Genomic DNA, 13,761 nt, shown 5'->3' on the forward strand with positions numbered 1-13,761 from the left:
CACCAAAGGGAAATTAATGTTAATATTTAATTATAATATAAGTTAATGAGTTAATATTTACTGTATAAACAAACGGAAGTGGTTCGCGTCTCACGCGCGTGACATATACGTATTAACAGCTGACAGTGACGTCACTTCCCATCATGGCGGACTGGACGAGAGGTATGTTTGTTTTTGACACGTATCCACTTTCTAAATTGCTCACTGATCAACTCTCTTTTCGGCTGCGGCGGTGACCATCTACCTGATCGATGGGTGACGTCATCGACCGATCGATCTTTGTGATCGGCGTCTGGGTCGTTAGCGGTTAAAAGCGGAGCTCGGGGCTAAGCTAACATGCTAGCTAACTAGTTCGGGTTTGGGTGGATTCTGGGCTTTACGGTTGATGCTAACGTGCTAACCCCACGAGTTATTCGTGAATTAATCACTAGTGGGCGCAACGTTTACAGGATTAAAGTGAAGTGGATTAATTTAACCATAAAAAATAAAACAACATTGAAAACATCAGTTTTTCTAAGACAGACGCTTCGGGTCTGGAAGCCTCTGTTTTGATTGAATCTGGTTGCTTTGTTGTTTATTTGTTTACATCCTGTGTTTACAGATCGTAGTTCTGTGGATGACATGCTGGACGCTGAGAACAAGCGGCTGGCTGAGAACCTGGCCTCCAAAGTGTCCAGATTGAAGTCTGTGAGTCCAACCAGCAGCCACCATCTTCATCTTCATGTCTGATAGATGTCTTCATGTTGTTGACTTGTGATCATTTTTTTAAAAAATCTGCTCTTCTGTGTGTGATTCCACGCTAGAATGATTATCTAGTGATGTGAAGTCTTCACTTTCCCTCAAGACGGCCGAGATGAAACCTGCTTTTGTTTTTGACAGCTGGCGTACGACATCGACAGAGAAGCAGACGATCAGAACGAATATCTGGATGGCATGGTCATTAAAACACACACACACACACACACACACACACACACACACACACACACACACACACACACACACACACACACACACACACACGATTTATGCAATCAGGGGGCAATTTGTTTGGGGGTCCACCCCAATCTGGTTTTTACATCTCTTCCTCTACTGAATCAAATCCTTACTGATGTCCACACTGAGTGAACAGGTCAGAGCAATTTGTTCACTGAGTCTGAGATGTGCTGTGTCATGTTAACATGACGCGTGAAATCTGAATCGATGGGTGTTAATGTTACGTGTATAATGTAAACAATATACACACACTACCCATGCCTATCCAGGTTTATTCATTCATGCCCTTTATTCCTAAGCCCATTTATGTCTTTGTATTTGTATATCTTTTTATTAGGTGGGTTATTTAATATTTATTATTCTCTCTATCTGGTGGGTATTTATTTATTACTCTTTCTATTTGGTGTTGGCATTACTTTCTGTGTGTCTTTTCTCACTGTGCTGTGTGTAATGTGACGGAGAAATTAATTTCCCTGATGGAACCTCCTGAAGGGATGAATAAAGTCCTACTCTACTCTCTCCACTCTGTTTTGCAGACCATTAGCATTAGCATCAGGCTAAATCCTGTTGCCATGTTGGTGTGATTGGCCCTTATCCATGGCCCTGAAACCTTATTAGGTCATCTTCATCATTTTCATCTTCCACATCATGGCCAGCACAGAAAATTTAATTTTTCTCATCCTTTTAAGTTTGTGTTGAATATGACTATTCATCTGTTCAGGATTTAAGTTCACATGACCAAGAGCACAATTGAAATGGTTGTTTGGTTGTTGTGTGTCTCACTCTCCTATCGTTTCTTCTTTAACTTGCAGGACTCAAACTTCATGAGTGCGACGGGTCTGCTCACCGGCAGCGTGAAACGTTTCTCCACCATGGTCCGGTCGGGAAGAGACAACCGCCGCATCCTCTGCTACGTCTCTGTGGGCCTGGTCTCTGGCTTCTTCCTGCTTTACTACCTAATCTCTAGGATTCAGCGCTAGCAGTAGAACCAGCTTCTGTAGAAGCTGGACCTGATGCGAGGCTCAGATGATGAACTGTGACGTCATTCCTGAAGAGAAGAAGATGTCTTAAAATGCACCAAAGTGAGAAATCAAACAAGAATGGACCCAAACAAACATGTGGAATTGTTGAAGTGACCAATAGGAAGATTAGGCGGGGTCAGCGGTAAACAGCAATGGGTGTTGTCATAGGAAAGGTGCGCGGGTCTAATTTAAGAAACCTTCTTGACTTTTCCCTACCTGTGTGAGCAAAGAGAGGTGGAACGGATATCTCACTGCCGCCAGATTCACCTGTTCATTGAGAGACAAATGTACATTTCCTGACAAAGCAGCCGTCACCTCTCAGGTGTCTCAATGCCAGCTGCACAAAAGAGGTTTTGAGATGTCGCTTCTCCATTCAGATAGAAATAATAAAAATTCCTGAAACATATACTATAGATTTAAAGATATATTTTTAAGCGTGCTCCTTTAAATCACATCATTTTCAAATATTGTCTAGTTTTATGGTGAAATCAGGGAGAAAAATATTAAATCTCAATAAAACATTGAGCGTTCTCTGATGTTCCATTGAGAGTGGAGGTCAATGTTTGATCGATGCTTAATGTTCGGTATAAAATAATAACTTGTGAAGTAGCCAAAGACAAATAACAATTATAGAATTATATGGCGGTAAAATGTGATTTTTTTTGTGTAGCAGATGATAATGCAAGCTGTTATTGATGGCCTTTGGTACATGGGTTGAGGTTACTGTGTGTTAAAGGTTTCAACAAAGTTTTGATCCTTTTTTTACCTTAATGTTAATAAACTAAATGTTGTGTTAGCAGATATCTGTGGTAATCATCCAGTGACGTGTTACTGATCCTGCAGGTGGTTGACTGGAGACGAGGCTGTATGAAAACAGTCACAATATCTGTTCTGTTTTTGATTTATATAGACATATTTTGTTCTTGTTTAGGTCAACAGCCCATCTTTCTGTACTGCTGAATGTGAAGGGAAGGTTTAAGACGGTTAAAATCTGTTTCTTCATGTGTTTACATTCCATCAACAGGCCACAACATACATGTGGAATGAATGTTTTTACTTGTGTTATGGATTTTAAGCTGTTGGGGGGAATCCTTCTCATTTACATGCTTATTTACAGGCATTATATGTCTCATTAAAATAAGTTTCTACAGTCTTCAGTTAAATCTTATGTACTAAACTTTTTTTTGAAATCAAACATTTTATTTTGATTAAATTTAAGAGAATAGAAATGTAATTAGAATAAACAGCGAACATAATTTAATAAAAAACGCTATTTAATAAAGTCTGTAGTCCCAGAGTTTAAAAACTAGAGCATGAAATATTTACAAACTCAACAGGAAATAAACGTACAGAATTAAAATGAATGATTCACAGATATAAAACTGAAATAAATTATCAATAGAAATTTGTGTGTGTGCATCTTATTTTAACGCTTCTTTATGTAGCCTCATCCAAAAAAACTGGAACGACAATTTTAACAAACAAGAACGTCAATTTTTTTCTGAGCGGTGGTGACTGTGGCACCAGGTGCTCAGGAAGAGAGGAGCTCCTGGGGAGGAAGGTGAAGTACCAGAGAAGCAGAGGAGAGTTAAAAGTCCTGAAGAACTCACAGTGCTGCTCAGAGTTAAGGGAGCTAAACCGGGGGACGCGGGGTTCAAGGCAATCAACCCTTTACAAATTGACACGTCACTACAGAGTCAGATAGGGTTTTGAGGCCAAGATTCTATTTAATGGAGTGTTGAAGATCAATTGTGTAAATAGAAAGCAGTATGAAGATGCTATCAGCATGGGGAAAGTGGTGACCAAAGTAGAGAAGATAAACTTAACTCCTAAAGGGAATCAAGGCGTTAAGGGAGTGGTCTATGGAATGTTTGCTGGTATGTCAGAAAAAGAAATACTGGACAACATTAGAGGGGGACAGGTAACAAATGTACGGAGGTTTAAGAGTAGGGAGGGAGCTGGGGGGGACCCGCCGGTTCTGCTAACATTTGCAGGAACTGAGTTACCAGGGAGAGTTTTTCTTGGTAGTATGGCCTGTCAGGTGAGGAGGTACGTGAGGCCGTCGCTGCGCTGCTACAACTGTCAAAGGTATGGACATATTGTGGACTCCTGTAGGGGTAAGAAAAGATGTGCAAAGCCATTCCCCCATGGGTAATGAATGAGCTAGACATCGAGATGAGTTTTCTTCAGAAGAAAGATAAGAAAGAGATGACAACTAGTGTTCAAATGTATCTTAATTCAATTAGGGAGAGTAAATTGCTAATATATACAGATGGTTCTAGGGATCCAGATAGTAGGGGAGCTGGGTTTGGGGTCTATGTAGAACAACTTAATTTAAAATGTAGTATTAGAATCTCTGATGAAAGCTCTGTGTTCACATCTGAGTTAATGGCACTTCTTTGGGCTTTACGGTGGGTAGAGGAGACAAATGCCAGGGGAGTTGTTATCTGCTCCGATTCTGCTGCTGCCCTGGAGGCATCAAAGGGGGGGAAATCTCAAGCTCAATCTGACATTGTACATGAAATCCTGATAGTAATAAATAGAGTAAGGGTAGGCAGTGACATCTCATTTTGCTGGGTTCCCGGGCACAATGGGATACAGGGTAATGAGCAAGTAGACAGCTTAGCCAAAGAAAGTTTAAATAAGCAAGTTGTAGAACATCTCCTTTTAGGAAGAGTGGAACTGAGAGGAATAATTAAAGAGGAAATGTCATTATAGTTCAATATCCTGAAGGGACTCTGTTAAATTATGGAGGTTGAGGATGGGTCATTGTGGTTTAAATCAGTCTCTATTTATTATAGGAAAGCATGACACAGGTTTATGTCACTGTGGGAGGCCTGAAACAGTTAAGCATGTGTTCTTAGAATGTCGTCAATACAACAATGAAAGGCTGAGATTATTTATCCAGATGGCAGAACTAGAAGTTCAAGTCTTTTTTATTTCTTCTTTGTTTGGCCACTGTGAGAACCATCAATTGATTTCCAGAGCAATCTGGACTATATGGAAGAATCTGAAGTAGATTAAAATTACGACCAGTGGAGGGCAGTAACACGCAGTACATCGTCTACGCTGCCGAAAATTAGAAGAAGAAGAAGAAACTTTTCTCTACGTCATTACGTCATTTCCGACGCAGGCGCAAAGTAGCCTTTTCTGTCTCGTGTGCGGCCTCTCTTCCTCTACCGCCATCATGGGTCGCATGCACGCTCCCGGGTGAGCTGAGATTCTGTCTCTTTTAACAACAAATTTATGCCGTCTGCTCACTTTTAGCTGCACTAAAAGGTTCATGAACATGTTGTTGACGATTTAGGAACAAATCGAGCGCTTCAAGTCAACAAAGACGCCAGAAAATAACTTGAAAAGTGACGTCGGCGGTCACCGTCCGTCTTCAGATAGCTACAGTTAGCCGACACATCCTCCTGCTAGCTGCGATCAAGCTAAATCGTCTTTAGCTCGCAAAGTAGACACTTTGTACTTTAGCACATCGCAGATGTGACATTTAAGCTTTTTTTTTGGGAACGTAATTTGTTTTAAATCATGACTTTAAATTTTAAAAACGAAATTGTTGGCGTGATCATAATCATGGAACTAACGTTAGCCGGTCATACAAAACCTGCACGCACCGCCTGATGTCTTATTCCTGCATTAAACTCTGAATCCCATAATAACATAATTATTCGTCTCTTTCCCCCCCCCCCCCCCCATCAGAAAGGGCTTGTCCCAGTCAGCGCTTCCTTACAGGCGCAGTGTCCCCACAGTGAGTACAGACTGATGGTAGCTGACAGTTTAACATCAGCAAAGACAAAAGTGTGTCTGGACCTGTGTGATTTGGTTGGTAATCATTGAAATGTTGTTTGCAGTGGCTGAAGCTCACATCGGATGATGTTAAAGAGCAAATCTTCAAGCTGGCAAAGAAGGGTTTGACCCCCTCCCAGATTGGTACGTGTTTCTCCCCAGAATTTAATCAGATGTAATCGATATGTAATTCAGGTATTAACCTGTTACAGCCAGTGTATTAGTCTCGATTTTTGCCATAACAGTTTTTGAAATTTGCTGCTTTATCAATGAATGGATTACATAATAGTAGGTCGGGTGAAATTGATTTATGGAAAAAGTGATGGCCTTGTAACGGTTAAATTATTATTTTATAGGAAAGAAATGATAATAAATTCCCTGTTTCCAAGCACTGTTACCTGAATGTAGCTGGATTTTTTTCTCTAGAGCTTTGAACTATACTCTTATCTAACAGTTAAAGATTGAAACTTTTCTAGTGGAGCTACTCCAACATCATTATTAGGCAAAACATCAAGGTGAAGTCTTTGTGCATAACTTCATATTCTGAATATTTTTTTGTTTAATATATATATTTTTAATTCTACTTGCCAAAGCACACACAGCACTAATCACAATATAGCCTTTATGGAATTGTCCAACCTAAAGGCCATACGTAGCACCAAAGCTCGGATTCGACGATGTCTGATCTGCAATATGTACAAATGACCTGTCAAGATAAATATTGTATCCTGTGTAAATCTTCTCATGAAAAGTCAAACCCTGAAGTGACATAACTTCTCAGTGGGTTTAGCTCCGCTGGAGTCCACGTTCCAACATCAACTATTGATTTGTTAAAAATGCAGAAACACTTTCTTCAAACTAGCGACACTGTGGCAACCAGTTTGTGATGGAGCCCTTTTGTGACTTTTAGGTGTGATTCTGAGGGACTCCCATGGTGTTGCACAAGTTCGTTTTGTCACTGGCAACAAGATCCTGAGGATCCTCAAATCCAAGGGTCTGGCCCCTGACCTGCCCGAGGATCTCTACCACCTCATCAAGAAGGCTGTCGCAGTCAGGAAGCATCTGGAGAGAAACAGAAAGGTAAAGACAAAAATAGTCTGTTTTTTCCTCAGAATTTCTATTAAGCCCAGTGAGGAGAGCTGACAATGGACACGCCTTAAAATGTTGGATATTTCCACTTAAAATGCTAAAAACAAAGAGTGACAAAAAATGCATTTACTGTCCATCTTTGAAAATTTATGAAATTATACGTGTATGATAAAAGAAAGAATCAGGTGATGGTCAAAACAACTTTTGTGCAACACATGATCTTCCTCATGCGCCACGGATCACAGATGTGTTTTTGAGGTTTGTGTTTATCTGCTAATTCAATTCAAAAAACTATTTATCCCCAATGAGCAATTGAAGTTAGATTAAATTAGATTCAACTTTATTGTCATTGCATATGTCAAACGTACAAAGCAACAAAATGCAAATTGCATGTAAGGAGTGCGTAGGGTCCAGCTCCCTGCGACCTGCCACAGTGATAAAGCGGTATAGACAATGAATGAATACACAGTACAGTATTTTCTGCACCATAAGGCGTACCTTCAATGAATGGTCTATTTTAAATGTTTTTACCAGAGTAGGGTGCATTGCATTATAAGGCACGTAGAATAGAAACTACTGTCGTGGCTGTGGTTGCATTATGCTTCCGTTAGAATGAGCTGCGCTAAAGGGATTGCACTCACAACTCTGTAGCCTTTTCTCAAATTTCAAGAGCCAAGTCACTGCTAGCCGATGGTGCCTGGTATGCTACAATTAATTTGCAAATGTGGTCGACACCTGAAACAGCAGGTAACTGTGGGGGGGAGGCCACGCAGCTTAGACTTGTGTATTCTGTCTGGGCTGCTGACCAGATAGGCAACAGTGTGGGGGTTGAGGTTACAACTGAGAGCTGAGAATTAATCTTGTGTCTTCTTCTTTTCCTTTGGGCTTTTCCCTTCAGGGGTCTCCACAGCGAAACAGTGTCCTCCATCTAACCCTGTCTTCTACTGCCTCTTCTCTCACACCAACTACCCTCATGTCCTCTTTCATTACATCCATAAACCCCCTCTACGGTTTTCCTCTAGGCCTCCTGCCTGGTAGTTCAAAACTCAGCATCCTTTCACTATTGGTAGAAGGATGAGAACTCATCTTCAATGAATGGCCTATTTTAAACCTTTTTTTCCAGATATAAGGTGCACTGGATCATAAGGCGCACTGTCAGTTTTTGAGAAACTTAAAGGCTTTTAAGTGTGCCATGTATTGCGTAAATAACTGTATATACAGAAAACATTGTGTTGCGTTTACAGTGTTATGTTTACGCAACAATATGACATTTACATACAGCAGGGGTTGTGATGCAAAAGAAAACACGTTATTACTGCTTTAGGTGCTGGTCGGTCAGCCACACGAGCGTCGACCTGGAACCACAAGAAAGAAAGAAACGTCCCACCTTCCCCCTCACTGCTGTGAGGGGGAAGGTGGGTTTCATGTTTGTCATTTGGTGCCAAAGTTAAAAAAAACAACAAAAACAACTTTTTGTTGTCCATGGGGCGGCAGTAGCTCAGTCCACAGGGACTGGGCTTGGGGGCCGGATGGTGACAAATTCAAGTCCAGTGTGGACCAAAGCACTGGTGGCTGTAGAGGCGTCAGTTCATCTCCTGAGCTCTGCTGAGGTGCCTTTGAGCAAGAACCCTCCAGAACCCTGCTTCTGGAGTGTTATGTGGCTGCCTTAATTGCATGTTTACACACCATTTGTGTGTGTGTTCGTTCCCCAGCCTGTATGTGTATGATATATTAAGAGTTAAAGAATTTCCCCACTGAGGGGATATATTAAAGAATTTTCTTTTTCTAATGTTGTGTATCAACATTGGAGATTAAAACAAAACCTACATAAAGTGGTGTCACAGTTATGTGACAGAATATCAAATTTACTATTGTTCACTAAACCCTGTGAGGAGAATCGATGGGGTCAAAAAGCCAGCAGTACTTGGGTCCAGTCCATGATGTCATTCAGTCATTTGGCCTGGGTGTTTTTAGTGGTTGGTGGTGAAGGCAACCAGAGAGACGGAGCTCTGAGTAGGGATGGACACGAGTTTCACAAGAACACATTCATGCTTTGTAACACGGCATTGAAATGTTAATGTCCCAGGATTAGCATAACAAGGAATGTTGAAATTGTATTGTAAACATTGATTATTTCTTCAATGCTTTTAGGACAAGGACGCCAAGTTCCGCCTGATTCTGATTGAAAGCAGGATCCACAGGCTGGCCCGTTACTACAAGACCAAGAGAGTTCTGGCCCCCAACTGGAAGTAGTACGTACCGGTTCCCCTTTCCGTCTGGGCGTCCTCTGTTTCTGTTATGAATAATGCAGATAAAATTATTACAACTAGCTTATTGTTTTGGGGAATACATATTTTGGAGGATGCACAATTCATTGTCCTGCTCTCTCTCACTGAGAGTTGTGATATTTCTTGTGTGCTAGAAAAAAAAGCTGGAGGTAAATTAGCAGATTGGCTCTTTGGTGTCAGCTCTGCCAGTCCCCTTCACACAGAGAATTTTATTTGATCAAATGGTTTCTACAGTATTGATTAACATCTAAGGTCGTCTGTCATTGTTGGCATTAGTCATAGAGTTTTGATCTAACGGATTGTTTTCTGATTGTTTGCAGCGAGTCGTCTACAGCCTCTGCTCTGGTGGCATAAACTCTACATACTTTGGATTAATAAAACAATTTGAATTGTAAAGTGTCCAGGTGTCTAATTTTTTTTTTTTTAAATGTGTATGTAGGGAAAGTTTATTGATCATCCAAGCGTGAAGGATTGGCTCACATGAGTTTTTCCATTTTTGAATCGTGTTTATTATGAATGATGCAATCCACCCACCTCTCATTGGTCCATGAACATGAAACAAAAACACTTGAGGGGGTCAAACTGAAAGACCACCCCCCCCCCCCCCCACCCCAAAAAATCACTTTCTGTTTAATTTGACTCTTTTAAAAAATTTCCATCTTTTTATTCTCCAGTCGTTTATTTTGAGCCGTTCCCGGATCTGTCTGGGGTTTTCTGGTAGCTGTAGTAATTTCCATGCGTCATCCATTTCGTAATACGTGGGCGTGCTTTGTGGCACGTAAGGGAGGCGGGAGCCCTGATGAATGACATCTGTCTCGACCAATCAGAGCGCCGCCTAACGTCACGAGCGTTTATTTCAGCGGTCTGGTGTAGCCGGAGCGTCACATTCACTCCTACTACGATGAAGACGACACAGCGGAGCAACATGGCGCACACTGAACGGCACGTTTGACTAAAGAGCGTAGCAATGGAGCACATTTACCAGAAGATGAAGCGACAACTTACTGACGAAAGTCTGTCACTGACAAATCAGCGAAATTTGTTGGTTTTTGACGAGGAATACCAGAATACGTGAGATTTTCTTCGACATCAGCCACTTCAAAGAGACTCCGGAAGAGGGGGAAAAAATGGCTACGACCGTTGGTGCCGCCGAGGCTCCGGAGCGGACGGCGATGGAGAGATTCGGTACCGGAGGGCTGGCGCTGCTGCCGTGGACCCGACAGATGCTGACCGTGTTGTGGGAGCAGTTCCGGCTGCTGATGAGCGTCATTTACTACACCTTCATGTCCGGTAAGAGCCCCAACGGCCGCGAACGGTGGTGCGTTTACGGCCCCTCGGACCGTTAAAGTACTCATTTCTAGGTAATGGAAATCCACAATATCAACCCGTCACGTATCGCGGTTGTGTGTGTGTGTGTGTGTGTGTGTGTGTGTGTGTGTGTGTGTGTGTGTGTGTGTGTGTCCAGACAATGGCCGCTCTCGTTCTTTTTATTTTTTTATTTTATATACTTGATTAATCCCCGGTTATATAAAGTTTTGATCCACTTGTTGGATTTCTGTCCGCTTTGAGCCCCTCGGTTTGAAGGAGATGAATTTCAGGTTTTGCTGCTTTTATTGTCGTGAAAACAATGAATTTTTGTTCTAATCGAACTGCATTCTCTTGATTTTCCAGTTTTCCAGATGTTCCGGTTCGAGGTCCACGTCCGGATCACGGATGACATCCAGCACATGGGCGCCGCTGCTAACCCCACCGAGTCCTTCCTGTTCTCCTCCTTGTTCGACGGAGAAAACGCCGTGATGGTTGGAGGTTCCAATCCCCTCTCCAACTTCTGCGGGGAAGTGGGCGACCCGTTCGCCGGGAAGTCCACGGCGGAGGCCCTGCTGTCCAGCCTGCGCGCCGACGACCTGTGTTGTGGGCTGGTGGACGACTTTGTGTCCCGAACCACCGGGAGCGAAGACGGGATCTTTCGGGGACACCACTCCAGCTGGAAGATGGGTTTCCCCGGCGACTGGAACATCTTCGTCTCAAGCGGCGAGGCGGCCAGTTCGGACGACTCGTGTCACAGAGGTGGTGAGAAAGTCTTCAAGCAGGACGCTTCGGAGGAGGACCGGAGCTCCAGCTGGAGCAGCGAGGAGGACCAGAACCTGGCTGAGTTCGACAGCGAGGAAAGCAAAGCACTCTGGGAGTCCCTGTCCAGATCCAGCGATCCCTACAACCCCTTCTTTTTCTCAGCTTGCATCTCAACCAACGCCAACATGGGGAAGAGCGAACGAGAGGCGGCGGACGATGTCGATGATGTGTCTGTCACAAAGGTCGGCGAGGCCCCGGGGCCCCCGGGTCTGAACTTCTGGGTCAGCCGCTCCGACAGCGAGAACAGTTGGAGCAGCTGGGCGGGGTCCGACGGGTCGGCCCCTGACGTCGACGAGGACAACGAGCGGCTCCTGGAGCTGTTCAGCAGCGCCGACCCGTACAACCCCCTGTGCTTCACCGCCAGCCGAGGCAGCGGCGCAGCGGAGAGACCCACCTCCACGCTGCGGGCCCCGCTTCCTGTCGCCGAGGAAGAGGAAGTCAGCCCCCAGCCTTCGTCTGAGGAAGATGACGAGGAAGAGGAGCAGCTGTGGAAATCCCTCTGCTCGACAGATGACCCATACCACCCCCTTAACTTCAAGGCGTGCCTCCAGACCTCGGCGCCCCCCCGGTGTGAGGAGCATCCAGACGCCACGGATGTTGACGGGGCGAAAAACTCACAAAAAAAGTACCAAAAATGTCAAAAGGAGGCTCGAACGCCTAAAATGTCACAAGTCACCAAACCCCCCCTGCAGGACAGACACTCCACCAAACCCCCCCTGCAGGAGAGATGCGTCAAGAGTCACGCCCACCCAGAAATGACACAGGTGCCCTGGATCCGACCTGGACGGACACCCAAGACCCCTCCACAGGGGGACGGCACGGCTGCCCCAAAAAAGGTGAGTTTCTAACACACCTTTACTGTGATGTCATCACAACACTTGTGATGTCATCACAGCGTCTCTGATGTCATCACACCCTGGTACTTGAGGGTGGTGTTTAAGGAGAGATGACACCTTTAGGGCCTGTGGTAAACGTGGATTCCTCAACGAACGCTCACCGCTCTGTAGATGAGTTGTTGTTTGTTGTTGCTTAGCGACGCTGCTGGTTGCCATGACTAAGCGGGTCATGTGGTTCCTGTGAGTCAGCAGAGCGCTTTAGAGCCACATGGCCTGAACTAGGCTGTCGGTTTATTTCTGTTCTTTACATCAGACCCTGACAGGAAGTCGGTTTTATTCTGATGATGCATTGCGTTGGGAAGCCACACCTTCTCCGTGTCGACCAATCACAGTCGCCGGTGACTCGGCACATAACTGACCTTTACTCTTCTTTCTCCCGAACAGGTGCGGTTTTCTCCTCTCGTCCACGTCCACGTCATGCGGTCCTGGACGTTCGCTCAGCAGGCGTCTCGCAAAGGACCCTGGGAAGAGATGGCGCGGGACCGGGACCGCTTCCGCCGGCGGATCCAGGCGGCGGAGCGAGCCATCGGTTACTGCCTGGCGCCGTCACACAGGGAGAGCGCGCGGATGTACGCGGATGGTTCCTCGAAGCGGCAGGAAGTCCCGGACGCTGAGCGTTGAACTTCCTGTGCGGATGAGGACTCCTGATTGGTTGCAATGCAACAGTGATTTTGATCTAGACCAATTAGAAATGTGAAGTTAGGCCTTTTATCTGTTGTTTTTTACCGTTGTCCAGCTGAACAACGTTGTACCTCAGACGGTTTCTATGGCGACTGTTGCACTGACTGACACTTTGTTCTACTAACCTCAGCAGTAACGTGTGGAATGTTTTTTTTATGCCTTACTCACTGACGAGCCGGTAATGTACCTGATTTCTGGCCTCTGGATGTCGTTTGTTTACCTGTTTACTACTTAAATGTTTTACGTGTGAATAAATAACGCTGGTGTCTCTAGAAGCTGACGTGAGAAACCGGGGTGATACTGAGACGTGATTCATAAATTTGCTTCCTGGCGGCGCCGTCGGACGAATGAAACGTCTGGTTCTGTCACGGTTTCTCACCACAAAGCGTCTGTAGCAGATTTATGTGAGGTGCTTTGTCAAATCAATAAACTTGATCACCACGACTCATCGATCTCTGATCTTTAATTCGTCTTCGTCGCTCTGGTGGTGAAGACGAGTTCACGTCTGGTTTAAGCCAGTGTAACAAATATGAAGACAAGCGGGTTTGTGTTGATGTCTGTAAACAACCTGAGGTCAACAAGCAGTCTGACCCCCCCCCGACCCCCTCAAACCCGTACGAACCTTTATTTAGTGAATCAGTTGTAAACATATTTATGTTTTTCGCTTTTTACCACTTCCTGTCGGGGCGGCGGCTTTCACTTTATTTTCTTTTCATGATCAAATTCTTTAAACACTAAAACTAGACGGTCTGGTGTGGGGCGTGGGGTTCTGACTGAGGGCTCCATGCTTTAGCTGGGGGGGCGCTGATGGCAGCGCCACATTAATCCAGTCCATTAAAACCACTTATCAGCCCGTTTTTTTAATTG

The 13,761-nt window shown here is 44.4% G+C and overlaps 3 protein-coding genes and 1 non-coding gene across 5 annotated transcripts; all 4 read left to right on the forward strand.

Annotated features, from left to right (window-relative positions):
* The first annotated feature begins 132 nt into the window (after positions 1-132).
* On the forward strand, positions 133-3,171 carry bet1l (Bet1 golgi vesicular membrane trafficking protein-like). 2 transcript variants are annotated; one of them, XM_068313137.1, is made up of 4 exons: positions 133-162; positions 602-687; positions 880-936; positions 1,809-3,171. In XM_068313137.1, exons 1-4 carry the CDS (start codon positions 144-146, stop codon positions 1,974-1,976), a joined length of 330 nt encoding a protein of 109 aa, XP_068169238.1. In that variant the 5' UTR covers positions 133-143; the 3' UTR covers positions 1,977-3,171. The 2 variants fall into 2 exon arrangements, with proteins under 2 accessions (XP_068169238.1, XP_068169239.1); XM_068313138.1 differs by lacking the exon at positions 133-162 and adding an exon at positions 176-356.
* A 1,974-nt stretch (positions 3,172-5,145) lies between these two features.
* On the forward strand, positions 5,146-9,583 carry rps13 (ribosomal protein S13). Its single transcript, XM_068312968.1, has 6 exons — positions 5,146-5,228; positions 5,724-5,772; positions 5,876-5,954; positions 6,721-6,890; positions 9,051-9,151; positions 9,508-9,583. The coding sequence occupies exons 1-6, from the start codon at positions 5,206-5,208 to the stop codon at positions 9,539-9,541; spliced, it is 456 nt and encodes a 151-aa protein (XP_068169069.1). The 5' UTR covers positions 5,146-5,205; the 3' UTR covers positions 9,542-9,583.
* On the forward strand, positions 9,262-9,392 carry LOC137594646 (small nucleolar RNA SNORA19). Its single transcript, XR_011035303.1, has one exon. It is a non-coding gene; the product is annotated as a small nucleolar RNA SNORA19 (small nucleolar RNA).
* Positions 9,584-9,918: 335 nt separating the features above from the next.
* LOC137593881 (protein phosphatase 1, regulatory subunit 15B) lies at positions 9,919-13,338 on the forward strand. The gene is made up of 3 exons (XM_068312967.1): positions 9,919-10,477; positions 10,859-12,153; positions 12,598-13,338. The coding sequence occupies exons 1-3, from the start codon at positions 10,315-10,317 to the stop codon at positions 12,832-12,834; spliced, it is 1,695 nt and encodes a 564-aa protein (XP_068169068.1). The 5' UTR covers positions 9,919-10,314; the 3' UTR covers positions 12,835-13,338.
* The last annotated feature ends 423 nt before the right edge of the window (positions 13,339-13,761 follow it).

The sequence above is a fragment of the Antennarius striatus genome, chromosome 4 (genome assembly GCF_040054535.1).
Source record: "Antennarius striatus isolate MH-2024 chromosome 4, ASM4005453v1, whole genome shotgun sequence".
Taxonomy (NCBI): Eukaryota; Metazoa; Chordata; class Actinopteri; order Lophiiformes; family Antennariidae; genus Antennarius; species Antennarius striatus.